Source organism: Callithrix jacchus, chromosome 22 (genome assembly GCF_049354715.1).
Source record: "Callithrix jacchus isolate 240 chromosome 22, calJac240_pri, whole genome shotgun sequence".
Taxonomy (NCBI): Eukaryota; Metazoa; Chordata; class Mammalia; order Primates; family Cebidae; genus Callithrix; species Callithrix jacchus.
In genome coordinates this window covers 27,087,113-27,103,962 of record NC_133523.1, presented here as the reverse complement: position 1 = coordinate 27,103,962, position 16,850 = coordinate 27,087,113, and the positions used below count along the sequence as shown (strand labels likewise).

The following is a 16,850-nucleotide window of genomic DNA, read 5'->3' as shown; positions in this document are numbered from 1 at the left end:
GGATGGTCTTGATCTCTTGACCTCATGATCCACCTGCCTCAGCCTCCCAAAGTGCTGGGATTACAAGTAAACACAATCTTAAAGAAGATCAAAGTGCTAGAGGAATTTAACTACTAGGTAGCAAGACCTATTATAAAGCTAAAATAATAAGAGTGTGATACTGGTGCAATTATAGGCAAATAATCCAATGGAAGAGAATAGAGAAACAGAGCTACACACACATAATCACATAATTTATTAAAAAGACAATATACTCCATAAGGATTACTATGGCTGCTAAAAGAAAACTTAACCCTGTTTGAGGGAGGGTAACATCATCCAGAATCTCCAGAATTTTTCATTACAGTATCTGGCACCCAGTCCAAAATTACAAGGTACAAGGCAATCTATAAAACAAAAGCAGGTTGGACATGGTGGCGCACACCTGTAATCCCAGCACTTTGGGAAGCCAAGACAAGTGGATCACGAGGTCAGGAGTTCAAGACCAGCCAGGCCAATATGGCGAAACCCCGTCTCTCCTAAAAACACAAAAATTAGCTGGTATTGTGATGTGCACCTACAGTCCCAGCCACTCAGGAGGCTGAGGCAGAAGAATTGCTTGAATCTAGGAGGCAGAGGTTGCAGCGAGCAGAGATGGTGCCACTGCACTCCAGTCTTGGCGATAGAGCAAGACTCCATCTCTAAAAACAAAAACAAAAAAGTAGCTTACAAGAAACCAAGAGAAAAAATAAAAGCAGACCTTCATTTGACTGACATATTGCATTTATAAAATATAACAGACTTTATGATTAATACATTCATGAAAATAGAAGTTGCAGATGTCAACAGAAACTTGGAATCCATTTTAAAATTTCAAAACATAAATTGTATTTATTTTATGATTTTCCTGCTGATAAATCCAAAAAAATAATAAGCAGGAAAACGACAAAATGATACAATCCAATTTGCATTCTTAGAGGCTACTCTGGGCCAGGTGCAGCAGCTCATGCCTGTAATCCCAGCACTTTGGGAAGCTGAGGCGGTCAGATGACCTGAGGTCAGGAGTTCGAGACCAGCCTGGCCAACATGGTGAAACCTCATTTCTACTACAAATATAAAAATTAGCCGGGCGTGGTTGCACACGCCAGTAATCCCAGCTACTTGGGAGGCTGAGGCAGGAGAACTGCTTGAACTCAGAAGGCAGAGACTACAGTGAGCCGAGATCACATCACTGCACTCCAGCCTGGACAACAAGAGCAAAACTCTACCTCAAAAAAAAAAAAAAGACTACTCTGGAAAATAGTCAGAAGAGGAACAAAAGTGGAACTGCCAAGACCGCCAGGAATTACTGCCTCTTTTGTAAGAAATAACTGGGTCAGGCACAGTGGCTGACCCAGTGGGATTATCACACCTGTAATCCCAGCACTTTGGAGGGCTAAGGAGGGCAGATCACCTGAGGTCAGGAGTTTTGAGTCCTGCCTGGCCAACAATGGTGAAATCCCATCTCTACTAAAAATACAAATATTAGCTCATGGTGGTGGCGGTCACCTGCAATCCCAGCTACTCAGGAGGCTGAGGCAGTAAAATCGCTTGAAACTGGGAAAAAGAAAAGAAAAAACTGGTAACTGGGAAAATGGCACTGAAGATCACAGGAAACAGCCAATTCAAGGAATTCCTAGTTTTCAGATAAAATACCCTTCTAATTCTCTTATGTGTTTTTATTTCATATTATAAACTAAATTAAAGGTAATAGTTCATTGAGAGGGTGGTTATAAATATAGATAAAGCTAAACAAATTTATCCTTTGACTCAGTAATCCATCTCTAGGACTCCACCTTAAGCTACTTCACAAATGAGAAACAACATATGCATAAAGTGATTTCCTGAGGCATTATTTGTACTATCAAGAGACTGAAAAACACCAAATGCCCATCAATAAGATACCAGAAAAATATCTGATGACACAAACACACAATAAAGTACTATGCAACCACAAAACAGGATGAGGAATATCTCTATGAACCAGAGTAACTAACTCCCAGGTTTATCATTTAATGAGATGAACAAAAGGCAAAATATGCTACATTTTGTAGAAGGCAGTATGGAACAGAGATAAAGTGAACACATGTAAGTTTTTTTTTGTTTTTTTTTTTGAGACCGAGTCTCACTCTATCGCCCAGGCTGGAATGCAGTAGCGCTACCTCGGCTCACCGCAACCTCTGCCTCCCAGCTTCAAGTGATTCTCCTGCCTCAGCCTCCCAGTAGCTAGGATTACAGGTGCATGCCACCACATCCAGCTAATTTTTGTATTTTTAGTAGAGACGAGGTTTCACCATGTTGGCCAGGCTGGTCTCGAACTCCTGACCTCATGATCTACCCACCTCAGCCTCCAAGTGCTGGGATTACAAGCATGAACCACCACGCCCAGCCACATGTAATTACTTTTAAAGAAGGAACAGAGGTAGGACTGATCAAAAGTGAATGAAAACGGTTATCAAGGCCAGGGGCGGTGGCTCACACCTGTAATCCTAGCACTTCAGGAAGCTGAGGTGGGCAGATCACTTAAGGTCAGATGTTTGAAACCAGCCTGGCGAACATGGTGAAACCCATCTCTACTAAAAATATTTTAAAAATTAGCCAGGCATGGTGGCAGGTACCTGTAACTCCAGGTACTTGAAAGGCTGAGGCAGGAGAACTGCTTGAACCCAGGAGGCAGAGGTTGCAGTGAGCCAAGACTGTGCCACTGCACTCCAGCCTGGGCAACAAGAGCAAAACTCAGTCTCAAAAAAAAAAAGGTTATCTATAGGGGTAGGTGTAGGAAATAAGAATAAATAAAAGGTTCCTCTTCAAAGCTTTCTTCTTAGTTCATTACAAATAAATGATAGTTTCTTCAAAGGTTAATTTGCTTTAGATTGTGCTAATAATCTTATAGTAGCAGTTAGTTATAGTAAAGAAATAAGTGCATCTTGGATTCTTAGTTCTTACACTTTAGGCTAGATATTTGCCTTGACATACCTAGGCAAACCCAGGCAAGTTTCAGGTCATAGCTTATTCCCCTTCCTTATTTGGAATGCTATCACTTCTCTAAGCATTCCTCAAGTTACTTTTTCTTTGTTCTCCTCTGCCTTTACTTCTTCAGAAAATTTCCAAGTTTTTAGCCAATTGGATCAAGCATAGAATGTGAGGTCCTGTTCAATGGCAACTGGACACAGCAGCAGGGTAACTGTGGCAGGTTATGTAAATGCTCCTGTCTCCTTGTTCAGGTGAGTTCTCATGGCAAGACTGCCAGCGAGTTGCACCCTTCCTGCAGGAAGTAAACTAGCCTTGCTGAGTGATCCATTGTCTTGGTGTGGATTTTTCCCCATGTTATAAACGTGTTGACAACAGTAGGTAAGAGCAGGAATGAGAATTAATCAGAATTACCTCAGTAGGGATAACTTTGGATATAGCTGTGATTTTGAATCACATAAATGTTTTCATGTATTTATAAAATGCAATTAAGTGGAAAAGATTAAAAAGCAAATATTAAGATTCAATACATATTGTAAGGTCTTTTAGGCTGACTGACTGCACCATGAACACCATGATAACCTCTGTGAACCGAAGGGACACTCCAGATAAGTTCCTGGAACTAGAAAGTCTGAAGTAACTGGAAGACCATGAAAAGAGAAAGAATGAACACCTAATTAAATTGAGACATTCCTCTATTGTTCCTTATTCCTGCCTCAACTGATAAGGCAACTGTACTTACAACCCCCTTCCCAGCTTGCAAAAATCACCCTAAACTGTAACTTTGTAACTTTCCACTGCCTACCCCAAACCTATAAAACCAACTCCCATCCCACTGCCCTCTTCCCACTGCCCTCTGCTGACTCTCTTTCCAGACTCAGCCCGCCAGCACCGGGTGAAAAAACAACCATGTTGCTCACACAAAGTCTGTTTGGTGGGGGTCTCTTCACTCAGAGCAAGCTGTAACTTCACAGAAAAAAATAATTCAAGTAACTTTTGAGATCAGTACCCTAACTGTACACTCCAAAAGCATTAATTATATAAAAGTCAATGGAACGGCAAAGAAATGTTGAACTTTACTTGATAGATTTGCTATTGGCAGTGGTATTAATGTAATTCTGAAGCTATTTTGTATATATTGCAGGATAGAGTAACTGAAAAAATACAGAGGTTGAAAACCAGGGTTCTGACTATTAAAGGAAATATTCAAATATAGACTGGGGAAAGTTTAAGAAGAATCTTGTGGTAATAGATTTGAATTCAAAGCATCAGGGTATACAGTCAGGGTCCATTGAACCCAGTTTTATATTTTTAGTTTCTTTCTTGAGAGCAGTTCTACCATTTGCAAGGATTAATATTTCATGACTTTTATCCTCTCTTAGAAGCCTTCCAAGGAATTTTTTTTAAATGCCTATTAAGAAAAAAAACCACATTTTATATTGCAATTACCATATGGGTACAGTGTCTTTGTAAGTCAAAGATACACTACAGGATCCTAGTGATTGTATTTTTCCTGCATCTTGCCATTTCATCATCACCTTAGCAATTATTTTATGATCAACTATTCCTATGTTTTTAAAAAAAAAAACCCAAAAACTAAATAGTAAGAAAATGAGAAAATGAAATTATGGAATCACTCAGAAGGACGACGCAATCAACAGTAAAGTATCATCCTCCCGTTTTCTCACTGAGTTGCCTCAGGTATTGCATCATCTTTGAAGAAAGTACAAATGATAGCAGACACCATCTTTATAGTCTGCCTTTAGCTTTCAATAAACACAGTTGAGAATTCAGATTTTTTATTTTCTGCCTATGATGGAAAGAGGAAAAAAGTGATGGGAAGGTACTTCACTATTATTAAACAAGTCCGATTATGAATATAAAGAGCTAGCAGCACTCTTAACCAATGAAGTCCAATTTTTTTTTTGATGATGCGAATCTTCCTCAGCACAGACCAATACAACAGCCAATAGCCAAATGTGACTAATGAGCACTTGAGATGTGCCTATTGTAACCAAAAATCTGAATTTTTATTTTACTTAATTTGAATTTTAAATTTAAGTATAATAGCCACATGTGGTTAATGGCTACCACATTGGATAGCACAGAAAGACACTCGTGACGATGGTGAAATGAGAGCATAAATTAAATCTCAGATTATGAGTCTTCAGATGACAATATCCTAAATGAATTTTCTCAAAAATCAACAATCAATGAATATACAGAAATTAACTCAAAGTGGATCAATGACCTAAATATAAAAGCTAAAATCATGAAATTCCTTGAAGAAAACATAGGTATAAATCTTCAAGACCTTGAATCTGGCAATGGATTCTTAGATATGACACCAAAAACACAAGCAACAAAACATATAATCTTAACTGAGGAGGGGTGTGAGGGAGGGGAGAATGGGAGAGTTACTGCTTAATGGGTACAGAGTTTCTGTTTGGGGTGATGAAAAAGTTTTAGAAAGAACAGTGATGGTTACATAACAGCAAATATAATCAATGTCACTGAAAAGTATACACAAAAGAATTGTTAAATGGCAAATTTTATTAAATATATTTACCACAATAAGATTGCTAGAATAAAAGATCTCTAACTTCTATTTCCTCTTCTACACCTGTAAGTTTTTGAACTTCTTCAAGTCAGAGGCTAGGAGAAAAAAACCCTGAAGTCACCAGAAATAGGTTCTTGAAAGCAGGGATTCTGTAATGGCTTATCTCTGTAAGTCCTAGAAGAGATCATGACAATGGAGGAAGAAAACTACACACATCTGAACTTAGTGAATGTTAAACAAAGACTGTCTGATTTGAATGAGGAAAACTAAAGAATCAATGAGTGAACACTATACTTGCAAGAACAAAAAGGAAATAGGACATTCCCATCCAGTCAGTCATTCAACAAGAAGGACGTCATGCAATAAACTGCAACAAAAACCTAGACAATCCCATTGTTCTGACATGTGGCAGCGTTTTTAAATCTCTCATAATCTTTGTGCATCGAGATTTGCTTAATATAAAGAGAACTGCTGTGTTTAAATTCTGATTAAACTTTCCAATAAAATTGTTTTTCACTATTCCTTATTTTTAGACTTGTAAATTATTTGCAAAATTTAGTTAAAAATATAAACAATAAAAAGGATACATTGGACCTAGATGGTAAATGGTGATGACTATTCATAAAAACTCATAGCAAACTTGGAATATAAGGAGATTTCCTTAATCTGATAAAAAGCCAATACAAAAATTACAGTAAATATCACACTTAATGGTAAATGTTTAAAAGCTGACTCCTGATGCCCAATACTACCATTTGAACTGGCCAAAGGCACATTCCATTTTGTATGTACGTAAGTTTTCAGAACTCATTACTTGTAAGTTTTTTTTATTTTTTTATTTTTTAAAGGCGGGTTTCACCATGTTGGTCAGGCTGGTCTTGAACTCCCGACCTCAGGTGATCTGCCCGGCCTTGGCCTCCAAAGTGCTTGGATTACAGGCATGAGCCACCGCGCCCAGCCGTAAGTTTCATTTTATTTTAGATCAACTTCTTGTTGTTGGCACTTAATATTGTGCCAGTAATGTGCCATAAGAAGAGACACCTTTGGTTTTAGTCCTTTGGAAGTTGTTAATAAACATAAAACAGTATTTCAAGAAGGAAAAAACCCATTTTCATTGGGTTAGGCTTCTCCAGATTGGAACAAAAGATGGGAATGGTCTTAAAACATTGGGGGAAAAGGGGTAAGGAGGTATGTGGAATCTGATTTGGCTGGCCATAACTGCTTGATTCTGTTTTCCCACCTGATGTGTTCATTTTGAGTTTAAAAACCTTTTAGCTTCTGTCACTTGACATAATCGCCAGATAAATGTCTCAATCTTTTTACTCTCTCATATGCAGCTTTTCCCCCTTAGACTACAACTGTTTATTTGAAAAATTATAAAACTACAGGAAAGGTGAAAGAACAATGTAATGAACACTGTTGAATCAGTTAACATTATGTCCCATTTTCTTTTCTCTTTATATATTTCTTGCCTTTAGTATTGCCCAGTTCTTACAACTGTGCCTTAAGAAATAAGTAACTTCAACATTAGAAAGGACAAATATACTCTTTTCAATACATTACCTATAATTAGTCAACTTAGAAAAAACATTTCTAAAATTCAACAACCACTCATAAAATCTCATAGCAACCTTGGAGTATAAGGAGATTTCCTTAATCTGATAAAAAGCAAATACAAAAATTACAGTAAATATCACACTTAATGGTAAATGTTCAAAAGTTGACCCCTGATGCCCAAACCACCATTTGAACTGGCCAATACCTAAGGCAAGAAAAAGAAACAGCATAGAGACTGGAAAGGATAAAATAAAGGAAATCATGAGGAACCACAACTAAAATTACACTACCAGGTATCATGGTAACTTACAGTCATAATGACTTAGACAGGGTAGGTTTGCTGCAAGAACAGACAAGCCAATAGCACAGTCAAGAAACGGATCTACTCACAGAGTCACGTGATTTATGACAAAGATGACAATGCAGTGAAAACTTGACACTCTTTCCGATAAATGCTGATAGGACAACTAGGTATCCATACAGTGAAAAATGAAACCTGACCTCAATCACCCCCTATATACAAAGCCAATTCCAGGTAGATTGTAAATCTCAACGTGAAAGGCAAAGCAATAAAGCTTCTATTACGCAATATAAGAGGATATCTTCAGAAGAATAGTAAGAAAGACCTCTTAAAAACAGGACAGAAAACACTAACCATAAAGGAAACAAATTGTTAAAATTAAGAATGTCTGTCAAAAGACAGACACCATTATAAATGCTCCAAGTCAAGCCACAGATTAGGGAAGAAACTTAAAATAATTGGAAAGGCAGTCACTGCTATGAATCAATTAGAATCTAACAAACAACCCCACAGAAAATAGATACGAGATGAGCAGGTATTTCACACACACACACACACACACAAAACACAAAAATCTGAATAGCCGATAAACATTTGAAAAGGTCATCAACCTCATTATTCATCACAAGAATGGCCAGCGTATACGAAAAAACACATGGTGGTAAAGACTGAAGTAGGGAGAACTTCTGTGCACTGCTACCAAGGTAATAACCACCTTAGAAAACGCATTTTAAGTGGAACTGAAGACACAAATGCTCCATGAGAAAGTTCCAGGCAAAAACTAGAAACCACCCAAATTGTGCATCTGAAAAATAAATAGCATTAATGAAAATTCTAAGATCGAATCTGTAAACATCTATCACAATGCGTGGCACACACAGAGTTGCTCCCTATAATGTAATTCCATCTGTCCATTTCTTCACATATGCATGACAAATTGATATAATTTAAGATCAGCCTCAAAACTCATTCCAATGGTTTCCCATCACACAAACATAAAAACCAAAACTCTTACAATGATCTGGTACTACTCTAATGCTAGCTAGAAAGCTCTTCACCAAAACATACTCCAAATATCCACATAGCTCACTCCCTACTTATTTCAAGTTTCTGTTCAAATGGAACCTAACGAAGAAGCATTCTCTGATGGCTTACAGAAGAAGCCATCCCTCCTCTCACATCCCACATTCTCTACAGGCCTCTTATCTTCCTGTTTTTCTACTTAGCCGTACCTACCAAACAGCCATGTTAAGGCTATGTAACCGCATGCCTTTACCCTGAGAGTGTAACCATGAAAACAAGGACTTTCTGTATTTTATTACTGCTCGCTCAGCAGAACATGCCTGGCATGTAGTAGATATTCATTAAATACTTGTTGCATAAATTCTATGGCATGGATTCTAGGCTTGGAAAGAATAGCTGTTACACGGCCTATGTGGCTGACAGCTCCTTAAACTACGTGCAGTTTAGTTTATCACAAGAAACATGAAAACCCTCCATTAAGTTAAATTAGCTGTTCTGCTTTATAAAAAATTTAAAATATTTACTCTTAATGCATTTAATTCCCCATGGCTCTGTATCAGGAAGTATAAGCTATTCCAAAATTCCAAGTGAGAATTACATGAGGCACTCAATAATAAATATGTTATCCTAATGAATTTCCTAATCCTACTATTATCCTGCAAATAAGCCTATAAAAACAATACTGGATATACCACTTTTGAAAATATTACAATAAAATCTCAGTAGTTCTGCTAATGAAAGCGAATAGTATCCAGAGATATAAAATACAGATATCTCAGAAACATCACCTTAGCCAAGACACCAAAATTCAACATAATGCAATTCTTAAAACCAGATTTAGCAAGATCTTAGGAAGTACAAGGACAAGGAAACCTCCCTCAACAGCCCGAGACACTCCACACCAGTCCTAGACCATACATTTTATGGCATAGGTCACAGTCTAGACAGGTTAAGCTTCCATTTTTCCAACAAATATTTTAGTGCTATTAGTAAAAACAGATTTAGTTAAAAGGAAGGGATAAAAAGGGGATGAGCTGAATTTCTCTCCTCTCCCTGTATCTTGTAACAAATGAAGATTAAACAAAACCTTTGTGGGGGGAGAGGGGGGCGGGGGGAGATGGCTGTTTGAATAAATTACATATATCAGCTCTGAAGTAACCAAGAAATAAACCTGCCGAACTGATGTTCAAACTAGCCAAGAGCCATTTTTCCAGGCTCAGAAAGTGTTCTGCAATTAAAATAACATTCAAATTTTTGTTAAAATTAAAAGTAAGTTTTATCGATAGCTTTTTTTTGGGGGGGGGAAAAGTCCCATCCAATATTACAAACTTTCAAGTAAAATAATAAAATTGTGTACTTTTAAAACAATGGTGTTTTCCTATATAAAATGTGTAAATATTTACACATAACTGGAACCACCCTACACATACTGTCCTGGTTTTCAATGCCTACATAATAGCCCCTGATTTATTTAACCAATCCCCTAATGTTGGATTTTTAGTTTTTCTCACTATCATGAACAAAGCTGCAAGGAATGTTTCTTACATGTTTTTTGCTAGATCAAAATAGAAACAAACCAAAATTTTAACTAAAACAAATTGTTTTGGATATGCTTCATCACTGACTCTGTAAGTGACAGCAATGGTAAAACTTGTGCTCCCAGCCACCGACTACAGATGTTATCACTTAGAGGTTGTGGCTTGTTCAGGCCCCTTGTCTGTCCTCCTCCTCAGGTTGCCAATTTTTTTTCCTTTTTATTCCATGTTCCAGAGTCTATACAATAAAGAAAACAGGGTAAAACTTGTTACACTCCTTAGCTGAATTTGGAAAACAAGCAAGAACAAAACTAATGAGCAACACTTAAGCCACATTACCTACCAGCCCCTCTCAATTAAGGCTCCCAGAGAAGATTATACTCTAAGCCTAAGGCACCCACAGTATGTAAGGAACTCATTTCTCTCTCTGCATCTAAAGCCAACTAGGTAGGTATCCGCCCAGGGGAAACTGAGAATAGGCATTCAAATCATTTTCTGCAGAATTTAACTCTGTCTCATGAAACACAGGTAGGAAAGGCCAAGAGTTTAAAAGCATGTTTGATTCAACTTACATAAAGGAATATCAAGTGCCACACGTAAAGCTACGATGACATTTTCCCCTTCTACACTCAGGATGTCACGATGCTTCTCCTTTACTAGAACTCAAGGTACTTCCACAACTGGGCTGGCTTTAAAGCCTAAATAAAGTGCTTCACAAAAAAATTTTCACTGCCTATTTACTGCGAAGTTTTCCTGTACTACACCGTAATTACAGTGCAGCCAACTAACCAGTTTATTTTGTGGCCTTGTGGGGTCTCCTGTCCACTGAAGCAGATGCTTCTATTAAAGATAGATTAAATACTGACGCACTTTTTCCTGAACTGGGGATAATTTTACACACCCACGACAGATATACACGTGGCTATTTCGTGTGCCGAATTAACATTAACACAACACAGAAAAATAATTTGATAGCACAATGTCTACAGGAAACAGTCATTCAGTTTCCCACGAGACTCTAACTGAAAAAGCAGTTACTCTCTTCCAATGTAACTCAACATGATACCAGAAAGCTGTTCAGAGCACCCCAAAAAGTATCCTTTGCATTTCAGTCACACTAACATCAGAATAAAACTAAGGATATCTTTTTAACATGCCAAATGGCAGAAAATATATCAAGTCAGCAGGAGGTGAAATTAACGAACTGCAGCAGAGGAGAGGCAATAGAAACACCATCCTCTGAGGGTCTGTCACATTCTCTGAAAGAATAAAAAAATACAAAGTTTTGCCCAAAGGAGTAAGACTTCATAAGGAGCTGTTTTTTCTTTCTTCTTTTTCTATTCTTTTAAAAAAAAAATGCACTAATGTCTTATAATTTAAAGATGCCAAACTAATTAACTTTTTATTTTTATTTTTTTAATGACAAGGTCTCACACTGTTGCCCAGCGTGGAATGCAGTGGCATGACCACGGCCTACTGCAGCCTCAAACTCCTGGGCTCAAGTGATCCTCCCACCTGAGCCTCCCAAGTACATGAGACTACAGGTGTGCACCACCATGCCTGGCTAATTTTTTGGGCTTTTTTCTTTTGTATATCCGGGTCTCCCTATGTTGCCCAGGCTGGTCTCAATCTCCTTGGCCTCAAGGGATTCGACGACCTTGACATCCCAAACAGCTAGAATTACAAGTGTGAGTCACCTCGCTAACCACCGGATTTTTAAACTCTTGTTTTGAAAATAGGCTTCCAAACCCAACCGTTGCGTTATTAGAGAAAAGTGACTGAGAAATGAAAATCCAACCCACAAAATAAACCAACCAGAACAAAGTAAGAAAGATTCCCGCAGTTCATTCCAACAAGTGGTTTCCAAGCAAACGGGTTTTTTTTTAAGTTCTATCAAAACCCTCAACTAGTTGAACTGTGTATATTTCTATACCTATGTAAGCAGTCGTTCTTACACAGGAATGTTCAATTAAAAAGTTAAGAATTTTTACAGTGCTTATGATGTTGAAGCAACTTCCTAACCCTTTATAGCCCATGATGCTCTTCCATAAATGACATAAAATATTTTAAGCAAATTAAATACTGCTTTTATAAATAATAATTTCAAGACACTTCAGTGGACAATCAGTCTGAAAGACCACAGAATCCACAGAAAAATCGGTTTTAACAATAAAACTGTGTCTTAAATTGGGAACACTTCTTTATGTAAAGTCCCACCAGGAAATACCAGACTTAGTACCCTCTTCACCGGTAGTTTAAAATTCATTTATTACACAATGAAATTAAAATGTGTAAAAATGAGCCAGATCCGGTGACTCACCCCTGTAATCCCAACAGTCTGGGAGGCAGGGCGGGGAGGATCGCTTGAGGCCAGAAGTTCTATATCAGCCTGGGCAACATAGTGAGACTCTCTATTTTGTTTAAATGACATTATATTGTGATAAATACTAAATAACCAAATATTGCACAGGAAGCATTATCATGACAAACGCAGTAAAACTTTTCCGTGCAAACAAATAAAGAGCAAATAACAGTATACATTTTAAGCAATGTTTAGGTCATTACAAGCTACAAAAATTAAGGCGAACGCTTCGGTTGACAGCGTGCTGCCCCAGCCCCCAAATTCCCACGCGCTGTTGCACGCCTTCAACTCTGAAGCCCCCTTTCCGGGGCAGGCGAATGGGCTCCACACCCCTCCCTCAGCTGTCAGGTCAAAGGGCTGCAGACAAAGACAACAGAAGCACGTGACAAAAGTTTCTCCCGGTTTCCTCCAGGAATCCGAGGAGTTGGGCCCAGGCCACGCGGGGCCGCGGCCCTGAGCACAGGCAGGGGCGGCCCGGCGGGCGGAGGCGGAAGCGGCGCGGGGCTGCCAGTTACCTTTTCCTGCTCCTCGCGCAGCCGCGCCACGTCCGGGGCGCGCAGCGGAACCGGGGCCGGGGCCGGGGCCGGGGCCGAGGGGGGCTCAGGGTCGGAGGGCGTCTCCACGGTGGGCACCTCCATGACGGGCCCGCGGGCCTCACCTAGGTGAGTGAGTCCTGAACCAGCGCCTGCGCAGGCGGCGCGGGTGGCGGCTGCCCAGCGCCCACGCGCCCGCCCTCAGGCACCGCGCGCCCCGCGCCCAACAGGCCGCGCTCGCCGCCGCCGCCGCCGCCGCCGCCGCTGCTGCTGTTCGCGTCCGCGCCGCCCGCGGCCGCATCTCACACGTGCATGCCGCCGCCGACCCGCCGCGGGCTTCGAGTAGCAGGCCGACCGCCAGGTGCCGAGATGCCTCTCCGGCGCGGGCCCTACCAGGCGTCCCGCGGCGGCCGCGCCTCCCCACAGGCCCCGCCCCGCGCGGCACGCCGGAAGCTAGCGCGCAGGCCCCGCCCTGACACGCCCATCTCGCGCAGGCCCCGCCCCCAGGAGAGTGCGCGAAGTGCTGACCTAGTAGCTGAGGCTGGCGGTGGTCGCCGCAGGGCAGCGTTTGTAATCCTCGTTAAGCTTACATTCTATGCCGATATTTCTTTTTTTTTTTTTTGAGATTACGTATATGAAAGTATTAAATATAGGCTTTGGAACCTTAAAAAAAAAAGGTTACATTCTAGAGAAGTTCCACGGCAGGAAGCCCTCGGCAACAAGAGCCCGGTGTCGCCTTGAGTACCCCATCTCTTTCCCCCGTCGTTTGGCGCTGCATCTGTATCTAGGAGCTTAATTCATATACTAGAGCTGTTTCATAAGCACATTTAATTTTAGCAAATTCAACTCTTTTCTGTGCCTTTGTAGTGAACTGAAATATACAATTATATTTTGCATGTGCATTAATTACTGTACACATTGTATTTCCTGTAATATAAATTAAGCTATGTATTAATTGTAATATGCTGCTATGAATGGACTAAGAAATTTTTCAAGGATAACTTTCCCCCAACTTTTCGTCTTTTTTTTTTTCTTTTTTTAGAGACGGGTCTCTGTCACCCAGGCTGGAGTGCAGCAGTGCTCGTTTCTCACTGCAGCCTCGAACTCCTAGACTCAAGCGATCTTCCCATCTCAGCCTCAGGAGTAGCTGTGACCACCGGCCCGCACCACCACACCCTGCTAATTTTTCTATCTTTTGTAGAGGCGGGTTCTCGCTCTGTTGACCAGGCTTGTCTTGGCATCAAGCGAGCCTCTTGTCTTGGCTTCCCTGAAATGCTAGGATTACAGGTGTGAGCCACCACTCCTGCCCGTTACAATTATTTAAGAACTCCTTTGCCCACTTCCTCCTATAGCCTCCTATTAACCTAACTGCGTGGAAGTGGCATTGCCCTATCAGCTCTGCTCGCTAGCAGTAAGGATGGGTCCAGTTCTTTCCACATTATACAGACAGGACTAGGCAGAGAGATGCCTGCAGAGTCCCAGCCTGGTGTGCCTGCTTGCTCTGCTTCTCTTCCCTTACTCCTGCCAAGTCCAGCTCCCAAGTCCAGATCCAGCCTTTTTTCATTTTTATGGCTTCAAAGAAAGAAAGCAGGGACAACTTGGGAAGAGATAAATGTTCATTCCTATCTTTTCCTCACTGCGCATCCAATCATCATCACCTCTGGAACAGCCAGAACCTGACCATGCTTAACCACCTCCTCTGGCACCACCATCATCTCTCCATCCCCTGCCACCTCAGCAACCATTGATCTGGTCTTGTTGCCCCCACTCTTGCTCCTTGTAATGGACATCAGCAGCAGCCCACCTCACTTCCCCTCATTCAGAGGCTCAACCATAGACCACATAGTCCTGTGCCTGTGAGAAGCTGACCTACCCCTAGCTCCAGGCAAAGGGGAGTGATGCATCTTCCCTGTAAGTAGTTGGTTCAAGAATTGGTGTGTGATACTGTCTAAATCAAGATTTCCCAGAGGCTTCTGAGAAGGTTCCTTTTTTCTTTTTGCTCTGTTGCCCAGGCTGGAGTGCAATGGTACCATCTTGTCTCACTGCAACCTCTGCATCCTGGGTTCAAGCAATTCTCTGCCTCAGCCTCCCGAGTAGCTGGGACTACAGGTGCGTGTCATCGCTACACCCAGCTAATTTTTGGGTAGAAACAGGATTTCATCATGTTGGCCAGGCTGGTCTTGAACTCCTGGCCTAAAATGATCCACCTGCCTCAGCCTCCTAACATGCTGGGAGTACAGGCGTAAGTCACCAAACCCAGCCTGAGAAGGTTCTTCCTCACTCTTCGGAAGTGCTCCCATAAGGAATCTGTCTATCCCTTTGGCCAGGAAGTACAAAGCATGTAGCACTCTGTGTATCACACAGCCCCCGGCAGACCACCTAGACATTCCAAGACTCAGAATGAAATGTCTGCAGTCTGCGTAGCTGAGACCAGAACCAGTCATTTGACAACATCACAGAGTTTGATTCAGGGCTAAAGAAACCAACGCTGATGTCTACATCACTTCTGAACTTCCCATTTAAGAGGCCAGTAAATTTTCTGAATAACCAGGACAATTTTCTATCACGAGCCACCAAAGACATGTGATTCACACACCTTTAAACTATTCTCCACTCAGCAGCCTGGGTGAGCTTTTAAAAGGGAATCAGGTCATGTCAGTCTCTCTTCTAGGACCCTCTATAGCTTCCCACAGCAACCAGAATTAAATCCAGACATGCTACTAGAATTTGGCATTGTCTGACCTGCCTTCCCCACCTCCAACCAAACCCCTACTACTCAGGCCAACCGCAACAATTTCTCTCTTCCTTAGACACTCCAGACTAGTTCCTGCCTCAGGGCCTTTGCACCTGCTGATCTCTCTGCCTGCAGTACTTCTCCCAGATCTTTGCATGGTTACCTCCTTTCCATTTCTCAGGCCTCAGTTCAGATAATAACAGGGCTTTCCTGATCTCCTGTCCATGAAAGCCCCTCCTCTCTCCTCTAGGCATCCACCCTCACCTCACCTTTTAAATTTCTTTGTAGCACTTACCACATTTTAAAATGATCAGCTTTGACAGGACACGGTGGCTCATGCCTGTAGTCCCAGAACTTTGGGAGGCGGAGGCGGGCGGATCACTTGAGACCACGAGTTTGAGACCAGCCTGGCCAACATGGTGAAACTCCACCTCTACTAAATATACAAAAATTATTCAGGTATGGTGTCATACGCCTGTAATCCCAGATACTTGGGAGGCTGAGGCAAGAGAATCATTTGCACCCAGGAGGCAGAGGTTTCAGTGAGCCAAGGTTTCAGTGTACACTCCAGCCTGGGAGACAGAGTCAGACTCCATCTCAAAAAACAACAAGAAAAAAATAAAGTTAAATTTTGGCAGGACAGGCAAGGTGGCTCACACCTGTAATTCCAGCACTTTGGGAGGCTGAAGTGGGCAGATCATTGGCGGTCAGGAGTTCAAGACCAGACTGGCCGACACTGTGAAACCTTATTTCTACTAAAAAAAAAAAAATACAAAAATTAGCTAGCTGGGCATGTTGGTGGGCACCTGTAACCCCAACTACTCAGGAGGCTGAGGCAGGAGAATCACTTGAATTCAGGAGGCAGAGGTTTCCATGAGCAGAGATCATGCCACTGCACTCCAGCCTGGGCAACAGAATGAGATTCCATCTCAAAAAAAAAAAATGTAGTAAAGGTTATTGTATTACCTTATCACTTTATTATTTATTATTGTTCAATCCCTTCTTCATGTGCCAGGTCCCCCACTGGGAATGGGAGACAGCAGTTGACCAAGGCAAGGACCAGCCCTGTACATAGATGATGGAGTCAATAGAGGGCCACTGATACTGTTCCTCGAAATCTCATGTTGAAATATAACCCCTAATGTTGGAAGTGGGGCCTAGTGGGAGGGGTTTAGGTCATGGGGGTGGATCCCTCGTGAACGGCTTGCTGCTCTTCCTGCAGTAATGAGTGCTCCCTTGCTCTTACTTCCACTCGCC

At 41.4% G+C, this 16,850-nt stretch overlaps 1 protein-coding gene across 3 annotated transcripts in view; it reads right to left on the bottom strand.

Annotated features, from left to right (window-relative positions):
- Positions 1-13,283, bottom strand: part of URI1 (URI1 prefoldin like chaperone) — an 80,718-nt gene extending 67,435 nt beyond the window's left edge. For all 3 annotated transcript variants that reach the window (XM_002761974.7, XM_008987665.5, XM_017967767.4), the window contains exon 1: positions 12,842-13,283. In XM_002761974.7, coding sequence (XP_002762020.3) covers positions 12,842-12,964 — 123 coding nt within the window. In that variant the 5' untranslated portion in view covers positions 12,965-13,283. The remainder of the gene's footprint in view (positions 1-12,841) is intronic.
- Positions 13,284-16,850: the final 3,567 nt, after the last annotated feature.